The sequence below is a fragment of the Chenopodium quinoa genome, unplaced genomic scaffold (assembly GCF_001683475.1).
Source record: "Chenopodium quinoa cultivar QQ74 unplaced genomic scaffold, ASM168347v1, whole genome shotgun sequence".
Lineage (NCBI taxonomy): Eukaryota > Viridiplantae > Streptophyta > Magnoliopsida > Caryophyllales > Amaranthaceae > Chenopodium > Chenopodium quinoa.
The window spans coordinates 398,569-419,468 of NW_018743814.1; the positions used below are offsets into that span (position 1 = coordinate 398,569).

The 20,900-nt window shown below is 36.8% G+C and overlaps 1 protein-coding gene across 1 annotated transcript; it reads left to right on the top strand.

Annotated features, from left to right (window-relative positions):
- The first annotated feature begins 295 nt into the window (after positions 1 to 295).
- On the top strand, positions 296 to 19,231 carry LOC110685475 (methylcrotonoyl-CoA carboxylase beta chain, mitochondrial-like). Its single transcript, XM_021862004.1, has 10 exons — positions 296 to 647; positions 820 to 939; positions 1,997 to 2,431; positions 2,600 to 2,690; positions 4,958 to 5,193; positions 5,324 to 5,488; positions 6,409 to 6,483; positions 15,825 to 15,956; positions 18,600 to 18,656; positions 18,775 to 19,231. Exons 1-10 carry the CDS (start codon positions 456 to 458, stop codon positions 18,976 to 18,978), a joined length of 1,707 nt encoding a protein of 568 aa, XP_021717696.1. The 5' UTR covers positions 296 to 455; the 3' UTR covers positions 18,979 to 19,231.
- The last annotated feature ends 1,669 nt before the right edge of the window (positions 19,232 to 20,900 follow it).

The following is a 20,900-nucleotide window of genomic DNA, read 5'->3' on the forward strand; positions in this document are numbered from 1 at the left end:
AAAAAGTTATCAAAAATGGAAAAAAAAAATTGTTGCAAATACAGTTAGCACCCATTTTGGGTAAATGTTGCAGATAACTGTTAACGGAGGTAGTAAGTAAAACTTTGGCTCAACTCTTTGAGGTTCCCTATTAAATAAGGCATGGAAGGGAGCCAAATCCAATTCTCTTTAGATACGTTCCTAAAAAAAGAGAAAGACATGACCCAAAACCATCTTCAGCCCATAAAAAAATAATAATATTGAAATATATGTTGAGATAAAGTATAGAGATAGAAATCTATATGCGTAATGGATTAGTATTCCATGTCAACAACAACAAAAACACGGATCAGCACAACGTTATACATTAATCATTTTTTGATTTGTTCATGATCAGATTAATACACAACTTATGCGACAGCAAAAAAAAACAGATAGAAAATCATTCAATAAAAATTTCAAATTAAACCCTGAAAATGCTGGGTTTCATAAGAAGAAATTCATCAACAACAAAATCAACACTTTATTTGAATTCATGGCTTCAAACAAGAAGAGGATTTTGTTTAGGTGTTCTTCCCAATGATGTTGACCGAAATTCCGACACTTTCACTCGCAATTCCAAACTTATGCAGGATTTACTCTCTCAACTCCAGTCTAACATCAACAAGGTCTATTCTCGACTTCAATTTTAATTTTTAATTTTTAATTATTATAGACGGAATTTAATCGCATGTCATGGTACGACTAGAACATGACTTTACTGACTAAGTTAGTTTACATCCACTTTTGCGGGTTTAGTTATTTTCCTTTTTTCCAATTTTAATTTATTTATTGTTAAAGGTAATTGCTGGTGGAGGAGAAGAAGCAGTGAAGAGGAATAGGAGTAGGAAGAAGCTTCTTCCTAGAGAGAGAATTGAACGGATTCTTGATCCTGGTTCTTCATTCCTTGAACTTTCCCAGGTTTTTACTATATTCTGAATACTATTTTTCTGAATACTTTTTATTTCGTTGGAAATTATGTGATTAGTTTGGGAACTTATCATATTTTTTTAGTATGATTATCTAAATGCATGTTTGTTCCTATAATCTTATTAAATTAGACCCTTTTATATTAATGGTTGAATGACAGTATAGTGTACTTATTTTACCAAGTCGAATTCTTGCTGTGCTGCTTAACTTTGAACAAAACTATGATTCTGCTTTATGGTAAGTCCAATGAGATTTACAAAAGAACATATTCATAGAAGGTAATGATCAATTTGTTGCTTTTTTGGACTAATTTATGATTATTGGGGATCAGTGAATAAAATTGTAGTTTAATTTAACAGTTTGCATTTGACATTGCAAGGAGAATTGGAGAAACATATGTAGCGTTAGATTATTTAGGTACATGGACTGTGGAATTGAAGTTTGGGGTAAGGGGTTGTCTTGAAATTCAGAGTTGAATCCTGCTATTATAAAAGAATCACATCTAATTTTATTGGAATTCATGTAGTCCAATTCTGGCTTTTATCATTTTACTTAAGTAAGCGAAATTTTGACTAGTTTCGAATTTTTCGACCGGTAGTTGGCATACACTTTGAATATCCTAGGTTGGGTGGGTGGGTAAGGGGGTAACCACTCGAATTCTTTGAATATGTTAGTTTTTAGCTAAAAGTGGATTAATGACTTAGCTAGCTGGACAAACTTTGAATAAATCTTGTCAAGGCCTGTAGAAAGTAGAATGTACGTTTGAGGATATTGTCACTCATCATATGGCTACTTGCATGAGTGAATTGCTTGATTTCACATCATTTCTCATCATGGCTGATTTGATGTGGTGACTTTTGATGGTCCTGACTCAATCTTCTTGGTAATCTGTTAACTCTTTTACTGTATTGATCCACTATGCTCTCCACTCTTGTTCTAGTAGTTCTACCTTTGGATTTTTCATTAGGAAGACATCATGCGAATAATAGCTAAGTAATGTAAGAAAAGAAGTTTTCTACTTTGTCTAAGCTCAAATTGATGTGATTAGCTTGCAGGGCATGGGTTGTATGAAGAATCTCTTCCATCTGGTGGAATAATAACAGGAATTGGACCAGTTCATGGGAAACTTTGTATGTTTGTAGCTAATGATCCCACTGTCAAGGGAGGAACTTATTTTCCCATCACAGTCAAGAAGCACTTAAGGGCACAAGAAATCGCTGCTCAATGCAAACTACCATGCTTGTATCTTGTAGATAGTGGTGGTGCTTTTCTACCCAAACAGGCTGAAGTCTTTCCCGACAAGGAGAATTTTGGCAGAATATTTTACAATCAAGCCATAATGTCTTCCCAAGGCATTCCTCAAATTGCTCTTGTTTTGGGTTCATGTACTGCTGGAGGAGCATATATACCTGCTATGGCTGATGAAAGTGTCATGGTAAAAGGAAATGGAACGATATTTCTTGCTGGACCTCCACTTGTGAAGGTTAGTGATACAGTTATGGTATCCGGACAGGGTACCATGGCAACCATGAAGCCTTCTTTTTATCTGTTTCCAGCTTGATCTGTTGGTCTTGTTTCAGTTTTCAGAGCTATGAGAATGCAATTGTATTGTGTGCGTGTATTTTTTTCTGATGGATATAAATTGAAACAGGCTGCTACTGGTGAGGAAATTTCTGCTGAAGATTTGGGAGGTGCTAGTGTGCACTGCAAGATATCAGGAGTATCTGATTATTTTGCTGAAGGTATTCTACTGCTGTAGAATCTTATTTCTTTATCTCATAAGAGTTGGTTGATCAATAATTTATTGATTACTTTCTCTTGTAAGCTTCATGATTTAATGAAACCATTTCTACAATCTTCATCTAGCATTATTACGACACTAATGTCATGACAATTTAAACAAGCATTACTATCTATTATATATATATATATATATATATATATATATATATATATAATAAAAATAATGGCTGGAACTGTTTATATTAATATTTACATCTGGCTGTTGCATGTAATGTAATTGAATTTACATACTATAGTTGATGTAGAACTTGAATTTACATATTATATATATATATATATATATATATATATATATATATATATATATATATATATATATATATATATAATAAAAATAATGGCTGGAACTGTTTATATTAATATTTACATCTGGCTGTTGCATGTAATGTAATTATTTCAAAATTATCCACCAAAACACATTAAATTTATACATGTTGTCCCCCTCACCCCCCCCACCCCCCCCCCCCCCCAAAAAAAAAAAAAAAAAGAGTTATGTTCTTTGTAAAAAATTGAAGATTTACACACTCATTATTGCAATTAGTCTATTTACGTGAACTCCTGTGAAATTTCGCTGCTACTTCTTTGTTCGCCCCTATATTATAATACGGCTCATGGTTTTAAGGAAACCCTTTCTGTTGGAATGATGAAAGTAATGCATTCATGTGTTTTTGTTAAGCAAAAATATGTGTATTGTCATACCTTCTTGCTCTGTGATCTGTTGTACCTAATAATAGAATTTCTCCCAATTTATACGTATTAGCCCTTTTCTTTCTTGTATGTTGTTGCAATGAGATCTATTCTACTATTCATTTATTTCAACAATTTAGAGGATTCGAAAAGTTCCCTTTAGCTATCACATATTGCCTCAACTATTGAACTACTCTATTTTTAAAACCTCCTTACAGCTAATAAACTTACTGTTTAAAGTCCTGGCAAACTTTGGTTGTCCACTTTCCTTCCCCTTCCTTGCATCAATTCTACTCCGTGTATGCCAACTGCTAGTAATTATTGCTTAGGTAACTGAGAAATGTGGAGGAGGAAGATTTTTGTGGATGACTATACGGAATAACCATTTTTGGTTCATGTAGCCAACCCCACTTATGGGATTAAGGCTTTGATTGATATGACCAAGGAATGTCTTATTAAAGTCTCAGTTATACAAATCTTTTTATGACGTTGTTTGCCTATTTGGCACATAAGGCTCAATGTATAAAAAAGCTCAAGGCGCGCTGAAACATGAAGGGTTATGCAGCGCCTAGGTGTGCCTCTTTGAAGTGAGGCGCACTATATAAAGTTATGAACAGTAAAAAAATGGCAAAAATTTGTTTCAGGTGCGCCTCGTGTGCTTTTGGTGCACCTCGTGCGCCTTACCTGCGCCTAACCTTTGACCAAGTTAAGCGCTTACCCTATATCGCCTTGCGCCTCAGTGCCTAACGCGCTTTTTTAAACACTAATAAGGTTGAACATATTTCAAGTTCTGACTTCTCGCTGTGCTCATCGCATGATATGGCAAGATGACACAGACAAAAATTTGTGATGGTGTAAGTGCATAAAGGTGGTGGCAGGACACCAACTATCTAATACAAGCACAATATGGCCTGAAATCATAGCTTTTAGATATTTGCTTTCTTCCTTTGAATGTGTTTGCTTTCTTCCTTTGAATGTGATGATCGATAAGTTTCAGAATTGTACTTTGTAAACTAACTTGCATGCTTTTTCCTGGTGCAGTGATGCATTAATATGATTTAGTAACTGCATATTATTTTGTTGATTTCACACTTTCACTTATATTATTTTTAATGTTTATCCACACAAGGCACCACATTGTGACTGTGATATGTCAAGCTACCCAGCTCCCGTTTCATGACTAGTGATACTTGTGGAGAAATCTTTGAACTGAACTCGTCAGAGATTAAGGCATCATATATTACATGCTTTACACCTTCTTTGAATGCAACTCCTTGTTTCTTTTCGTGTGTATGTTGAACATCTTGTGCATGTCTAGATTGCAATTTTTGAACTTTATAGGATATAGAAGCAAAAATTCTAAAACCTGGGAAATATGACATTCTCAGCTTAATTTTAGCAGCTCTCTCTTCTTCTGTATCCTTTTTCCTTTTTCCTCTCCTTTAGTGGAAGATATATAAGGGATTGGAACAACCAACTAAAAACATTTTATTCTCGTATTTATGGCATTTCCTTGCAGATGAACTGCATGCACTGCATACAGGAAGGAGTATTATTAAGAATCTATATAAGGCTGGAGTAGAAGAATTATCTAGTACCTGGAAGACAGCAGAGCCTAAGGAACCTCTTTATGATGTGAAAGAGCTCAGATATATTGCCCCAATTGATCACAAGCAGCAATTTGATATACGATCTGTTATTGCTCGTATAGTTGACGGGAGTGAATTTGATGAATTCAAGAAACTGTATGGCACTGTGAGTCCCATATTTATCTCCCAAACACAATCACCTGAATTCCTAGGTTATAGTTATTTACTATTTCAGGCTAATCATTATTTTAATTTTAATTTTTGAATTAGAATTTCTTGTTTGTTATATTTTGCAGACCCTTGTAACTGGTTTTGCAAAAATTTTTGGGAAACCTGTTGGCATCATTGGAAATAATGGAGTATTATTTCATGAATCTGCTCTTAAAGGGGCCCATTTCATTGAACTATGCACTCAGCGAGGCATTCCTTTGGTTTTTCTTCAGAATATTACAGGATTTATGGTATGGGGCATTCTTATACCTCTGAAATATTGAATAGACTGCTTTGAGATGTTTCCTTTGCCTTCGTGTTATAAAGCTGATGTTATCGAACTAAAAGGAACTATAGGGTCACCATGGCTATATAAGTTAACCATGTTTGAGATACATTTTGATTAAAGATCTTTCTATACGCAAGAGCCACCTCTATAGAGTTGAAGACATGCGTATCTGGTTCACCTTCTGTCAACAAAGACTTGAGACAAATTTCTAATATAGGTGTTATGCAACATATTGCTAAAGATTAGGTCTCTCGTAAATTTTGAGGTTTAACTTATTTAGTTGGTCCAGAGACTTGCCCTTTCACAATTGTGTATGGGCAGACCTTATCAGGCCTAGTCGACACCAATTCAAGGGTTTTTTTAATTGTCCTGTCTCAATGAGTGTTTTCTCTAATCCCATCCCATCCTTAGCTCACTATACAACAATCCTATTTTGTCTAATCCCATCCCATGTTTTCTCTAATCTTTTGTCTTTACTTAATCCGTCTCAATTTTAATTTTTAAATCAAACTTGCTGTTTTTTTTTTCCTGAAATGTTGTCCTCTAAACACATACATTGTCCTCCCTCTGTTCCTTTTTGTTCTTCCCATGAGAGAATCTTCCAAATTACTCTCAATATGTAACACATAACACATTCATGTTGTGTCTTATTTGATTCGTCTCAATGAGTGTTTTTATTAATATTCAACTGTTACATTTTTACTAATATGCATTATGCAACTAAAGTCTAAAGATATATATGGTCAAAGTAATGCATTGGCAAACGTGTACAAAAAAAAATGGGAAAAACTTTTAGGATTAGAGGGAGTATATTATAGAGTAATAACATTAAACAGACAATTGTTTCATTATGCAATAACTCTTGGTATAATGTCTTGGTAGGTTGGCTCAAAGGCCGAAGCAAATGGCATAGAAAAAGCTGGGGCAAAAATGGTGATGGCCGTTGCATGTGCAAAGGTTGGTGTAACTTTGACTTTTGCCCTCCATCTTACACATGGATATTATCTCACTCCCTTTCCTTTCTTACACATGGATATCATTCTTTTCCTATTTTGAGATTATGTTATTTGCATTTCTGGGGGTTTAGGTTCCTTTTGAGAGCATTTTCCCATCATCAGATACTTTTGTATTTGTTAGATTTTGATCTACCATGTGTGTTTGTTAGAATTTTGATCTACCAAGTAAAATTTGTCTGAAATATGAAATGCTGATAATTAAAAAATATGTAGATTTAAAGTGTTCTGAGTTTCTGACTATTGCAGTACCCATGACCCTTAGAAAAAAATTCGCGGGATTGGGTGGTCTCCATGCTGTGACATTATCAGCGCGGGTTCCCACTTCCTTCCCACCTTGTTAGTTCCATGTCAGATCTATGCTGTTTATGTTATTTCTGTGTAAAATTTGTGACACTGAAATTTTTGGAACGTCTGAATTTTAATTTCCCATTGGTGACATATGTAAGGGCTTGGTTATTCACAGCCAACTCCCCCTCCTATTGTAAGTATTGCCCATTTACACTTTATTTATGCAACCTTAGCTATAAACTACAATTGTCTATAGAATAAAGTCTTTAGTCAATAGATACAGCATCACAGCAATGAGAAAAAAAGGGGTGGGTGGGGGGGAGAGATAGCATATAATATAATGCAAACAAAATATTCACTACTTTTTGAATCCGTATTTAAGTGGACAAAATTAAAATGGTTCATCAAAGTGTTGGCGCTTCTCTTTTATTGTGAAGTATATGATTTCATTGCATTTCGGATCAGTTTCATCTGGAAACAACACCTCTATTATTGAACCAGTAAGGTTATTCACAGCCAACTCCCCCTCCCTCCCTTCCTTCCAACCTGCCACAGCAGGATTCATTTCTGAGACCCTGGATTACCACCATACAGTTGATGTATTTTGAACAATAAGTTGCATAAATTTCAAAGTGCAAGATGATGTCACTTTTTCAAATTCTTGCTTTTACTTTTGCTTTCTCCTTCTCAAAATTGTTCACTTTGCTTGCCCCGTATTCCTTTTTGAGGGGTCTCTTTCACATTACTCCATTATCTGGTGAAATTTTCCACTTGCAACCCCCAAGTTAGTTTGTTTTTGCTTCTTAAAATTAGTGATCTTTGCTCTATGGGGCATTAACGGGAGAGAGGAAGTATTGACCTTCAGATCAATTTGCTTCTAATTCTTGGCTAATTTCTTCAATGCCAGAAGTCCAATTGTATTTTTCATATCATATTGCATGCATCCTTTATTATACCCTATAGATCGTTTGTCTATATAAGGAGCATGAGAAATGACCTCAGGCTTCTGTACAGTTGCTCAGTTTAGCATGAGCTATACCGCTTATTTGTGGACCTAGTTTTGTAAATAGTAAAGGATGCTATCTGTGTTTTGACATTATATGTAATATTGTCAAATTAAGAGGCTTTGCTATGTCAGAGTTGTGTGAACAAGTTCAAGAATTAGGTGTTAAAATCTTGATTGAACTTAAAATGGTCATGCTCTTTCGGTTAACTTTGCTATGATCAAGCTTGATCTCTGTGATTTTGGAGTTTGAGCTCATTTATTGTTATTCCCTTTGTGCAACACGATATATATACCAAGTTTCAGCTTTGATTTTTACATAATGAGTATTATCAACCACTACTACCTTTGTTTGAATTCTAGTAATATTTGAGCTTTTAGCACTATTTATATGCGACTTTGACCATTAATATCCCTATTCATATTAAAAAGAAAAAAAAAAAGTTGATATTATAAACATATACATTGAGATCAACCCAACAGTGGTTAAATTAATGACATGTAGTTTAAAAATCTTAAATGAATTATTCAAAAAAGGCTTGCAAGAATTGAGAAGCAAAGGTAGTATCTCATATTGTCCATGCTTGATCAGACTATAAAGGATGAGTTCGACTTTGGAAGTCAGTGCTGTGGTTGTTTATCAGCTTTAGTCACTAAAATACATGACCACCGTCTTCTCATTAATATGATTTTTGAGCGATCAGTTACTATACTGTTGGTTTGATGTGTTAAACTGCTCTCTCTCACGAGTTGGGTAAATATTATCTCTTAATGAAGCCTTAACTTTCAAAAGCAATGGAAATGAATGTGCAAGTACCGCAAGCTTTTTACTAAGTACTGATGAGATTGAGGGCGTTGCAGCACTGATTATATGCAACGTGCGTGGATGTTCACAAGCAGAAAATTAGCCGGAAGGTTGTTTGAGATAAATTAGCTTAAAGCTTCGTACAATCATTAATGGCTTTAGGCCATCACTCTCAATGTTTTTTCATACAATTTCTGAATGCCTTCCTTCTGCTACTCTTCTACTATTTATACTACTGCTTTACTACATAATGGACAAAAGCCTTAATTACTACTTTACTACTTTTTGTCTCTTGCTGAGTTACTATAGTGAAAATCAGTCCTGCTCTCTGCCCACTTAACCGTTGCTTGTGTTGGTAGTGGGAGGGTGTTCTGCTGCTGTTGTGTTGGTAGTAGGGTGGTGGTTTGCTGCTGTTGTCTTTTGTCTTCTTCTGTACACGATAGTGACTGGTGGAGGGTGTTGGTGCATTGCATTATATTGGAGAATTATGGGCCAATTTTTTAGTATGGTAATTGGAGACTAGTAAAAGAGGCAACCTTCAATTTTGTTGTACATTACTAGCTATAGGATGTGATATCATCTTTAATTTCTTGATTGACCTTACAATCAAGAGTAATTAGTAGCCAAATTAAATTATTGCATCACAAAAGATGTCACACTGGGTGTTTGTAGTGATTCTGGGGGTATAGAATACCCAACTTTTCTAAGACCCTGATATATCTATCAAATTGTGGAGAAAAAAATGATCATATATTATCAGATATCAGTATGCTCATTGTCTATGAACTTTCCAAGGAATATTATGTTAAAATTATATAACTATAAGGCACTCTATTTATAACATGTGGCCCATGTATATTTGTTCTTTTCTTTTCTTTTTTTTAATTTTTTTTTTTTTTTTAAAATGTCATAGAACTTTCAAGATGGCTAAATGAAATCCTGCTTAGCTGTAGGAAAATATTAGAATTTAGCATGATGGTTCTGGGTGTTGGATTAGCTGCTAGCCTGCTTCACACCGATGAGTAGACTGCTAAAATTTTTTTAAGTATCTTTAAGTTGTAGGTCTCTGGTGGCGTGGGGGCGCGCCCAGGTGCGCCTCTCTGGGTCTCTGTTCCGTACCCTTTTATGAGCGGCCGCGCATCCACCTTATTAGAGAAGGCCGCGCCTATACGGGTCTTTTTGGACGATCTAACTAATTACTCCTTGTTAGTTTCTCTATATATAGATTTTCCTTCTATTTTTAGGGAGAGAAGAGTTAGTTTTAGAATTAGTTTAGATTTTGTAGAGAGAGAAACTCTAGTTTGTAGAGAGAGAAATTCTTGATTGATGATTGAAGATTCATGATTCTAAGCATTTTCTCCATTGATTTGAAGCAAGTTTGTAAGGGTTTCTTTTACTTTAATGCAGTCTTTAGTTTTTGATTTCAATTGTTTTGTTGATTGTTCAAGTTTGATTGACTTGTGATTGAATTAGTTTGATTAATATGATGATGATGAATTTGTTATTTAGCTTAGTTTTGATCTTGATTTCCATGGATTGTGAGTAGTTTTTTTGCTAGGGGAATGGTGAAGCATATATGAGTAATGCATTGATACTAATTTGGGGAAATGGATGGAGTTGATGTAGTGATAAAATTGGTTGATTGATTATTGCATGTGTGTGATTGATTGAAGAGTAGCTAACTTCGATCGTTGCACTAGATTGCATTGTAAGTTCACATTGATACGGACAATTGATTTGTGGCTTGCATTTGTCGATTGAGTTGGTTTGTGAAGTTCCTAGCTAGAGTCTCTCCTAGTTGATGCTAGTTTGACCTCTAGGAGAATAGCCTATCATACTCTTTTGATTGCTTAATTGATTTTCCCTCGCAACACTCAACTTAGTCAATTCCAATCCCGATTAGTTGTATCCATTGCATGTATATGTAGATCTTAAACCCTAGTGTTTGATATATTCGGTTTTAATCTCGTTTTCTTAGTTGTTTTAGAGTACACACACCTTGGTTCCTTGGTGCGTTCACCTGTGGGCTCTTCATTCTATATCATCCCGGGGCTATTGAAACCACCAAATATGGCAGTTTCAAAACACGTTGATAGTGGGTCCAACATCCCAAAATAATGATAGCACCACAATGAACCCACCAAGTTCAAACTTTCTTCAAATATAAGCACAATTTTCCCTATCTTACCTCACTAACATTTCTGACCTTTTTACCTCAAAATTCGATAAAATCGAATATAATCACATCAAAAACCGCGAAACACCTTTCCATTGCTCATGCTCACTTGAATTAATCCAACTCCATGAATTCACCCTATAAATCCAAAAGAAAAAAAATAAGTGAAAGAAAAGAATATAAAAGAAAGAAAATTAAGAAAAAGAAATCAAAAGAAAAGGTTAGAAATCTCAGGGTTCCTCCCGAGAAGTGCTTGCTTATGGTCCTAAACTCGACCCTTCCTCCAAATCATGGAGGGTCAAAGAACACCACCTTCTTCGAAGTGGTGGAAGGCACAAATTCCTCTTCAATAATTAGCAACTTCTCATTGTTGCTTGATAAAAGTTCGTTTGATTGGACTTCTAAAGCAAGTCTCTCTTGCTTCAACTTCATTCTCATTCTCTTCTTCCTAGAAGCTCTCGCTTTCTTCTTTACCTTGTTCCTTTTTGTAAACGGTCTCACACCATCCACACTCTTAGGATCATTTTCCTCCTCTTGAGGGTAGAGCTCAAACCAATGCGGAATGTCAATTACCTCTTCGTCCATAGCCTTTGAAAGCTCCTTTTTCTCTTCACTAACTTTCATGCAATCAAAACTCACAAGCACAGCATCACAAATCTCATGAACATCGTTAGTCGAAGAATTAATCACACAAACATTATCAATGGAGTGAAGGGAATTAACACTCGTGATTCCTTTCACAAGGGACAAAGACTCATGCATCGGTTTTAAATCAAAACTTTCCTGATTGTTACCAACTCTCAAAGTAATTCGACCTCTCTTAACATCTATCAAAGCTCCCGAGGTAGCTAAGAAAGGTCTTCCTAAAACGATAGGAATATGGTCATCTTTCGCAATCTTTAGCACAATGAAATCAACGGGGTAGTGAATTCTCCTATCTTGAGGGGGACATCTTCAACTCTACCTTTAGGAAACTTAATAGAACGGTCGGCCAATTGAAAGGTCATGTTAGATGGAAAGAGCTCACCTATCTTAAGTCTCTTGAAGACGGAATAAGGCATGATGCTAACACTAGCACCAAGATCACAAGGGTATTTTGGAACAATTTCCCATTAATATTGCAAGGGATGGAGAAATTTCCGGGATCTTTCATCTTTGGGGGAAAGTCATTATGGATAAAGGCACTACAACACTCCCCCAAACTCACCGGCTCAACCACATTGCAATCTCTCTTGCCGCTCAAAATTTCCTTAAGAAACTTAGAATAGTTTGGCATTTGTTCCAAGACTTCGGTGAAAGGAATAGAAAGATGAATTTCTTAAGCATTTCGATGAATTGCCCAAATTGTTCATCCAATTTGTGCCTATTGAACTTTTGGGGGTAAGGAAGTTTGGGTTTGTAGACTTCTTTTTCTTTCTCTTTCACCTTCTCAACTTGTTCCTTAGCAACTTCCTCATCCAAAGGGCTCTCATCTCCCTCATTCTCAATTGGACTCTCTTTCGCATCACTCTTCTTAGACACCTCACTCTCAAGGACCCTACCACTCCTAGTGGTGATTGAACAAACCGGTTTCTTAGGATCAATTCCTTGTGAAGGTAAAGAAGAAAGGGTAGCATGCTCTTTCGAGGTGTTAGCTAGTTGAATGATTTGGGTCTCAAGCATCATTCCATGAGTTAACATGTCATGAAACATTTTGTTACTAGACGATATGTAATCATTCAATTTCTTGGCTTGATCTACCATGACATTCTCTAACCTACTCATAGAATGAGATAGTAGATCATAGGAATTATCACTTTGCCCTTGGGTCTTTGGAGTAAATTCGGGTGGGGGACCTTTTTGAGCATTGTTTTGAAAATTTCTCCTACTTTGATTACTCCAAATACCCCTACCATGATTTTGGCCGAAATTTCGATTATGGTTACCATAACCTTGGTTATGATCCCCATATCCTTGGCCGTGACTTTGATCATTATAACCATAGTTGTTATGGTTACCACGAAACCCTTGGGTTACTTGGTTCCTATAACTTAGAGTAAGAAGACGTACCACTCCACGGAAATTGGGAGGGAAGAGTTTGTGCTTGTGAAGAAGCATTCTCAAGCTTAGCCGTGATGGAAACCACCTCCTTCCCTAAGTTCGAAAGTAGTGTGGACAAATTGTTGAAGGCGTTGAGTTGATCAATCAAGCCATTTTCGCTTGTCGACTCTATCTCAACTTCTTGCCAATCCATGTAGTTCCTCACTACATCATCTATCACATTCACAACCTCCTCCACCGTCTTGTTCATGATTGGGCCTCCGGCTCCGACATCAAGACTTGACCTCCCTTGAGGACTCAAACCACCATAAAAAAATTGAATAATTTGGTAAGTCGGAATTCCATGGTGAGGACACTCTCTTTGATAATCCTTGTACCTCTCCCATGCTTCATAGAGGCTTTCACTAGTCCTTTGCTTGAAACTTTGAATCAAAACTCTAGTCTCCGCCGTTTTCTTTTGAGGGAAGAAACGGGAAAGAAATTTCCTGGTGACTTTATCCCAAGTTCTAAGGAATTAGGCTTCACTTCCTTATCAAGCCATTCTTAAGCTCTTCCAATTAGGGAAAAGGGAAATATTTTAAGCCTTATAAATTCTTGAGCAACCCCGTTCACCTTAATTGTGTTGCAATATTTCTCGAACTCCTTAAGATGATTGAGGGGACTTTCATTTGTTACATCACTATATTGTCTTCTTTCAATCAAAGCTATCATTGGCGGCTTGATTTCAAAATCACTATCCGGGATTAATAATGGAGCAATCCTGCTCTCATACTTGTATGCACCCGGAGTGCCCAACTGCTTCAATGTAAGCCTTGGGACTTCTCCCATGTTAACTTGCACACATAAAATCATTGGCGGCTTGATTTCAAAATCACTATCCGGGATTAATAATGGAGCAATCCCGCTCTCATACTTGTATGCACCCAGAGTGCCCAATTGCTTCAATGTAAGCCTTGGGTCTTCTCCTATGTTAACTTGCACACATAAACTCAAAAGAAACTATTAGTAGCACGGCTACAAATGTAGCCTAAAGGAGAAAAATCTTTTTGTATTTTTGAAATAAGGTGAAATAGACTCTACAACAATAGCAAACAACTACACTATTCACCGGCAACGGCGCCATTTTGACGAGGGGTGGAACTAGGTCGTTGAAACTAATTCTCCCTCGGTTAAACAAAATTTGTAATCACTCAACACACCCTTATAACTAGCATAGGAGTAAGTCGAGGGTCGAACCACTAGGAATGGAAGGTGGTCACTATTACTAGAGTTAAGCTATTTCGAAGAAGTAAAGTAAGGTGTGTGTACTCTAAAGCAACTAAGAAAATGAAATTAAAACCAAATATATCAAACACTAGGGTTTAGGATCCACATATACATGCAATGGATACAACTAATCGGGATTGGAATTGACTAAGTCGAGTGTTGCGAGGGAAAATCAATTAAGCAATCAAGAGAGTATGATAGGCTATTCTCCTAGAGGACAAACTAGCGTCAACTACGAGAGACTTTAGCTAGGAACTTCACAAACCAACTCAATCGACAAATGCAAGCCACAAATCAATTGTCCGTATCAATGTGAACTTACAATGCAATTTAGTGCAACGATGAAAGTTAGCTACTCTTCAATCAATCACACACATGCACATAATCAAGCAACCATTTTAATCACTACATCAACTCCATCAATTTCCCCCAATTAGCATCAATCCATTACTCATATATGCTTCACCATTCCCCTAGCAAGAAAACTACTCACAATCCATGGAAATCAAGATCAAAACTAAACTAAACAACAAATTCATCATCATCATATTAATCAAACTAATTCAATCATAAGTCAATCAAACTTGAACAATCAACAAAACAATTGAAATAAAAAACTAAAGACTGCATTAAGGTAAATGAAATCCTTACAAACTTGCTTCAAATCAATGGAGAAAATGCTTAGAATCTTCAATCAAGAATTTCTCTCTCTAAAAACTAGAGTTTCTCTCTCTACAAAATCTAACCTAATTCTAAAATTAACACTTCTCTCCCTAAAAATAGAGGGAAAATCTGTATATAGTAAAACTAACAAAGAGAAATTAGTTAGATCGTCCAAAAAGACCCGTACAAGCACGGCCCTCTCCAAGGTGGATGCGCAGCCGCTCATAAAAGGGTACGGAACAGAGACCCAGAGAGGCGTGCCCAGGCGAGGTGCGCCCGCGCCACCAGGTCGCGCGGGAGCAGGGCAGCCTCCACCTTCGACTTTGCTCTTCCTCGTGCGCTCCACTTGATGATGTTGATGAACACGGAAGGAGGCAGTCTTCAGCCTCCACAGTGGGTTCAACACCAAGAGTGGTGTACCCGCCGCTTGCATGCACGAGCTAGAAGACTTGGACTTTACACTCCTTCAAACTTGAACTTCAAATGGTAGGCAAGAGGCATCTCAAACGATGTATAACTTGGGAAGGAGACTCGGGGATCCTCGGATTATGATCATTCATAACCTGAAAAATGAACGAAAACAAGCAAATAACAGAGAAAATAACAAAATAAAAAGAAATGCATAAAAATAGAAAATCAACTAGGAAAATGCAAACTAAGGAAATAGAGGGTAAAACTAAGGAAAAACTAAAGAAAATAGCTATAAAATAGCATGAATTCCACCCTAAAGAGAACCATATGAGTGCCATAAATGACACTCATTAGTCTCATGTTTGGTCTGGGATACTTTACCTCTTCCAAATGCTGTAAGATAAATACTCCGTATTGACATCATAGGAATAAAACTAAAAAAGTGGCAGTATCCCCAATTTGAAATGTAATTTCTTCCTCAATTCCTGTGTGGTTTTATAGTTAGTTATGTTTGATATAACACTATCTTTGTTTGGATGACTTCCAAGTTCGTGTGCAATAATTAATGGATCAAAGACCCGAGGAAATGAGTGACCTGTATATGTTTTCTGAAATTATCACTCTGTGCAGGTTCCTAAAATCACTGTTATAATTGGTGGAAGTTTTGGTGCTGGAAACTATGCTATGTGTGGACGTGCATATAGTCCCAATTTTATGTTCTTCTGGCCAAATGCAAGAATATCCATAATGGGAGGGGCGCAGGTATAACTTTTATACTATGTTATTTCTTTTTACCGCCTTTTTAATAAAGTGTTGATTTTAATTGTTTATTGTGTCTTACGTAGTACTACGTATTTGATAATTGAGGTTGCTGTGCCATAACATTTTAGGTTCATTTGTGAACCATGAGGAATACTTTAAGCTACTTGAGCTTAAATTATCAAAGACTGAGATTTAGCAGTTTTTAAATGAGTTAGGTGATGTGCAATGACACAGTAGTGGCAATTACTTACCCCTATAACATCCCCTATCTCAACCTGCTTGACTTATCTGCTGCTACCTGCTTTACTTTGGCGTTCTTATTTTATCCCATTTACAGACTTAAAAAGTCATCTTGTAAATCAAATAAATGGAACTGTTGACTATGGCCCGTGTAAGTCAGAGTTCAAAAGACCTACTTTTCAGCGTGTAGTTTGTTGACTTTGTTCCATGCCCAGTTCCCCACACATGACAAGTTTCACAGGACACCACTGCTATCCTTTTTTTTTTTTTTTTGAAAAAATTCTTCCACACTCACTTCATGGATGAGTTCATCTTTAGCATAGTTCTTGTCAATTTCCTCTTCAGATTCATTGTTCTATAGGTTTTGCGTTGCCCATACTCCTTTGAGGGTATCTTTTTGGCATTACTGTGTGTCGTGTCTGAGTGACTTGCCATTAAGGAAGACTATCAGTAAAGCTGGCTATTAGTAGGTTCAACACAGAAGCTACTGAAACAACACAGATCTTTTATGATGGTAGTGACAGGATAAGGGCTGGAGCGGAGCATGACCATGTCTCCAGCAATGGCCTTAGGGTTGGCAACAGACAGAGCTGCTCATGAGAAATTATGACTTGGCTCAGCTTAATTCACTTGTAAGAGCTTGAGTACTTATGCTATGTTTGGATAACAAATTAGAAGAGAAATGGAAGGGAGGGAAATAGGAGGAAGGGGAAGGAAGGGAAAGTGGAGGAAATGATGAGCTCCATTTTCCCTCCAAATCTCTCCAATTTTGAAGGGATGGTCTTTATGAAAGGAGGAGGGATCATGGATCCCTCCCTCCCCCTCCCCTTCCCTCCCCCAACATATTATCCAAACAAGAAGTTTGTCTCCCTCCCTTTCCCTTCCCTTTCTTTCCTTCCATTTTTTGTTATCCAAACATATAGCCTTAATGAGCTGAACTTAAATTCAGCTGATTTTGAGTCGTGGGCTCATAAAATTAAGAAATCGATGTATACCTTTCAAATCATAAGAGGTAGTTATAAATTTTTTTACCTCTGTGCATCAACTTTCTATTTAAAGGATATGGTAATTTTTAGCAAAAATTGGACCAAGCCTATTAGCCAAACACTACCAAATAACTGAATAGAAAGAACACTGTTATTATTCTCAGTATGTTACCATGTATTAATTGTTGAAACATTGTTTATCTAGGCAAACTTCAGCTGTAGTTCGAGATCTAGAATCCAAGCTAAGCTTCAGCTAGGCTCATCTAGTTTAAGAGGAGCCAGTGTTTGAACTCCGTATGATCCAAGTTAGATTGAGCCGAGCCATGTTGGAATTTAGTTTAGTTCGATTCATTGCGAGTACTGTGGATGGGTGGAAGCCTGGCAGTGGAGCTAGGTTATAGGTTCATATGAGCTGAATTAGGGGGGAGGGGGGGGGGGTGGAGTGGATAATTGTGGGTTGAGTGGGGCGCTAGCTTGCTGACCCATAAAGACTGTTCTTTTTCCATCATTGTCAAAAACGTTGGTTGATATCATTTTCAATGTTCTTACGTGAATTACTTCCAATATACAATGGTGATTATGATATGCCTTGGCCCTTGGAAGCATAAACTATGTAAATACTAGATGCACTTCTCTGTTTCTTTTTGTCAGTTAATATGTTGATCTATCAAATGAATAACATCATGCTTGATGAATTTTACCTTCTACCCTTATATTGAGTGGTTTAAGTGGATCTTTGGAAAGTGAGGCTTGCAAGTTCCAACCTGAGCATTATGTAGTGATAATCATTTATAATCCATCTGAGCATTATAGGATACCCCTGATCAGATCAAATACCTCTTATAAGATGATAATTTTTTTTTTTCATTCTTCTTGGACCACCATTTTTAATCCATTAAACTGAAGAATAGGGATCAATGCTATTTTTGATATGTATGATTTGTATATTAATTAATGGTTTTAAACATGATGTTTATTTTTGAGCAACATCAAATGTGCATGTTGATTAGCTGGGGGTGCACTCTCTCTTCTTTAAATAGAACACAGACTTGAAGTATCTAATCCAGGAGGCCAAGAGATGCCAAACCAAAGAGTGCTCAATCTCACCTGAAAAGCCAAGTATCCGAGTCGTAATTGTACTAAAGCATAGAGTAGTTGTGCACGAAGTTATTATGCTCCCTAAAAGCATGGTTAAGACCCAGCTAAGATTATGTAAACCGTGTCACTACTCACTTGAATGGTCTGCTTACCCAATCCTCAGTTGCCTGTGCTGATGATAGAAGGTGTTACAACAGTTTGAGCTAGCTCAAGATCCTTGATTTATTTTTTAACATTTCTCCTGCTGATGTTTAATGACAAATATCACATGTGATTAAACTGTAAAATGAGGACTAATTTCTTGCATGGCACTGTGTAGGCTGCAGGTGTACTGACTCAAGTAGAAAAGGCAAACAAGAAACGGCGAGGGATCCAGGTAATGTTTGTTTGGAAATGCTGCATTTTACTTGTACATTGCTACTGGTCTTTAGAATCTTGGTTCATGTGCCAGACAACTACGTTTACCTGATCTTGCATATATTTTACCTGTGTAGTGGACAGCTCAAGAAGAGGAAACATTCAAAGCGAAGGTGGAACAAGCATACGAGGAAGAAGGCTCTCCATATTACTCCACTGCTAGGCTTTGGGATGATGGTGTCATTGATCCTGCAGATACTAGAAAAATTATTGGTCTATGCATCTCTGCTTCAATGAATCGTGCTCCGGAAGAGACAAAGTATGGTGTATTTAGAATGTAATGATCAAATAGATGAAATGATGATCCAGTGTAAATATTTAGTCTGTAAATTTCAAGAGAAGCCATCAAAATTATTTAATGTTATTTAGACATTTTAAAACTATGCCAATATGAGTCAATGTTTTCAGTATTAGATTACAGTAATATGAACCTTGTAAAATGATATGTGCTATACACTTACGTCATTCAGTACGTATTGTACCTGGCAAGAGATGTAAGATGAATATAAATCTAGTCTTTATATTATAAGCCAACTAGCCAAGGCATGGAGTTGTGATGTCCTCCTAAAAATACTTTAATACCGGCTTGCGCTAGCGCACGGAAAAAAACAAAAAAAAAGGGGGGGGGGTAAAAAAAGCAATTCTAGGTTCTTACTTCCAACTTACCTATAATTAAAGGAAAAAATGACAAGAATAATCTTAACTTTACGTGATTCGTCCAAAATAATCCCAACTTCGGATTATTTTTTAATGATACGAACTTTGATGACACATGTCGGCACTAGATGGTCAAAAAATAAAAACAAAAAATTTTAAAAAAATGATGTTTCTAAGGAAAAAAATTTTAAAAAATTACTAATAATTAGAAAAAAAAAAAAAAAAAAAAAAAAAAAAAAAAACCTACCCTGGCATCCCCAACCACGCTATCCGTCGCCAACCCGACTCCCAACCACCAACTCCGGTGATATAAGATAATGGGAGAACCATCCCCAAAAGCTAGTTCAAATCCCACATTAGTCCTCCATATAACCGATGTGGGACTCAAGTCCCATACTTTGCAATGGATTATTAAATTTGCAGTCTAGAGCCATCATCTTGTAGCTTCAATGAGAGGATCGTAACATACACCCTTGTGAGCCACTTGCCCTCATGTGGCTTCGAAGGAGAGGAACCTGGCTCTGATACCATTGATATAAGGCGATAAGACAGCCATCCCCAAAAGCTAGCTCAAATCCCACATTAGTCCCCTCTATGATCGAGGTGGGACTCAAGTCTCATACCTTGCAATGAATCATTAAATCCGCAGTCAAGAGCCACCTTCATGTAGCCTAAACGAAAGGACTGTAACATCCGACCGCGAGCAGACCTCTCCCCCTGCGCCGACGTTGCGCCGACCCCTTTCCCTTTGAACTAACAACCCTCCTCCCCAACCCCACAAAACTTTTTAAAACCAGCTCCCACCGATACTTCTCTACTCCCACGCGCCGTCGAACGTCGGTTCGTCCATGGCTAGGCAGCTTGTTCTCTATCTGGGCTCATCCGATCGACCGCGTCGTTGATTCTGCTTTAACTGTGATCTTGGACGCCACCTTGTCCACGTCAACGTTTCTCGTTTCGAGGAGATTGCTTAAGTTGTCTTTTTTTTGTTACAGTGGTTGTGGTAGGGGTGGGTGTTGGGCTTGGGAGGTAGGGTGGTGGAGGACTGGAGGTGGTTGGGTTGGTGTTGGTGGCTCGGGGGGGGGGGAGGTAGGGTGGTGGAGGTGGTTGGGTCGTTGGTGTTGGTGGCTGATGTGTGGTTAACATTAATTTGTTTTTTTTAATTATTTTGAAATTATTTAGTTTTATGTTTGTTAATTAAGTGTAAATTAGTAACAAATAATCATATTTTTTAAAAAAAAATCTTATTTTATGACCAATCACGTGGTGACACGTGTAAATTAAACTTTAAAATTGGGACTATTTGAAGCAAATTCATATCAATAATGATCCAAAGTTAGGATTATTTTGGGCGAATCACGCAAAGTTGAGATTATTGTTGTCAATTTTCATTTTTTTTTTAATAAGTTGTCAATTTTTCCATAATTAAATCACTAAAAAAATATTTCTATGTTAATCAATAATCTTTAATCAACTCTTCAAAAAAAATAATCTTTAATCAATTATGTCTCTAATTAATTCTCAATGATGATTTAAATTAAACTCA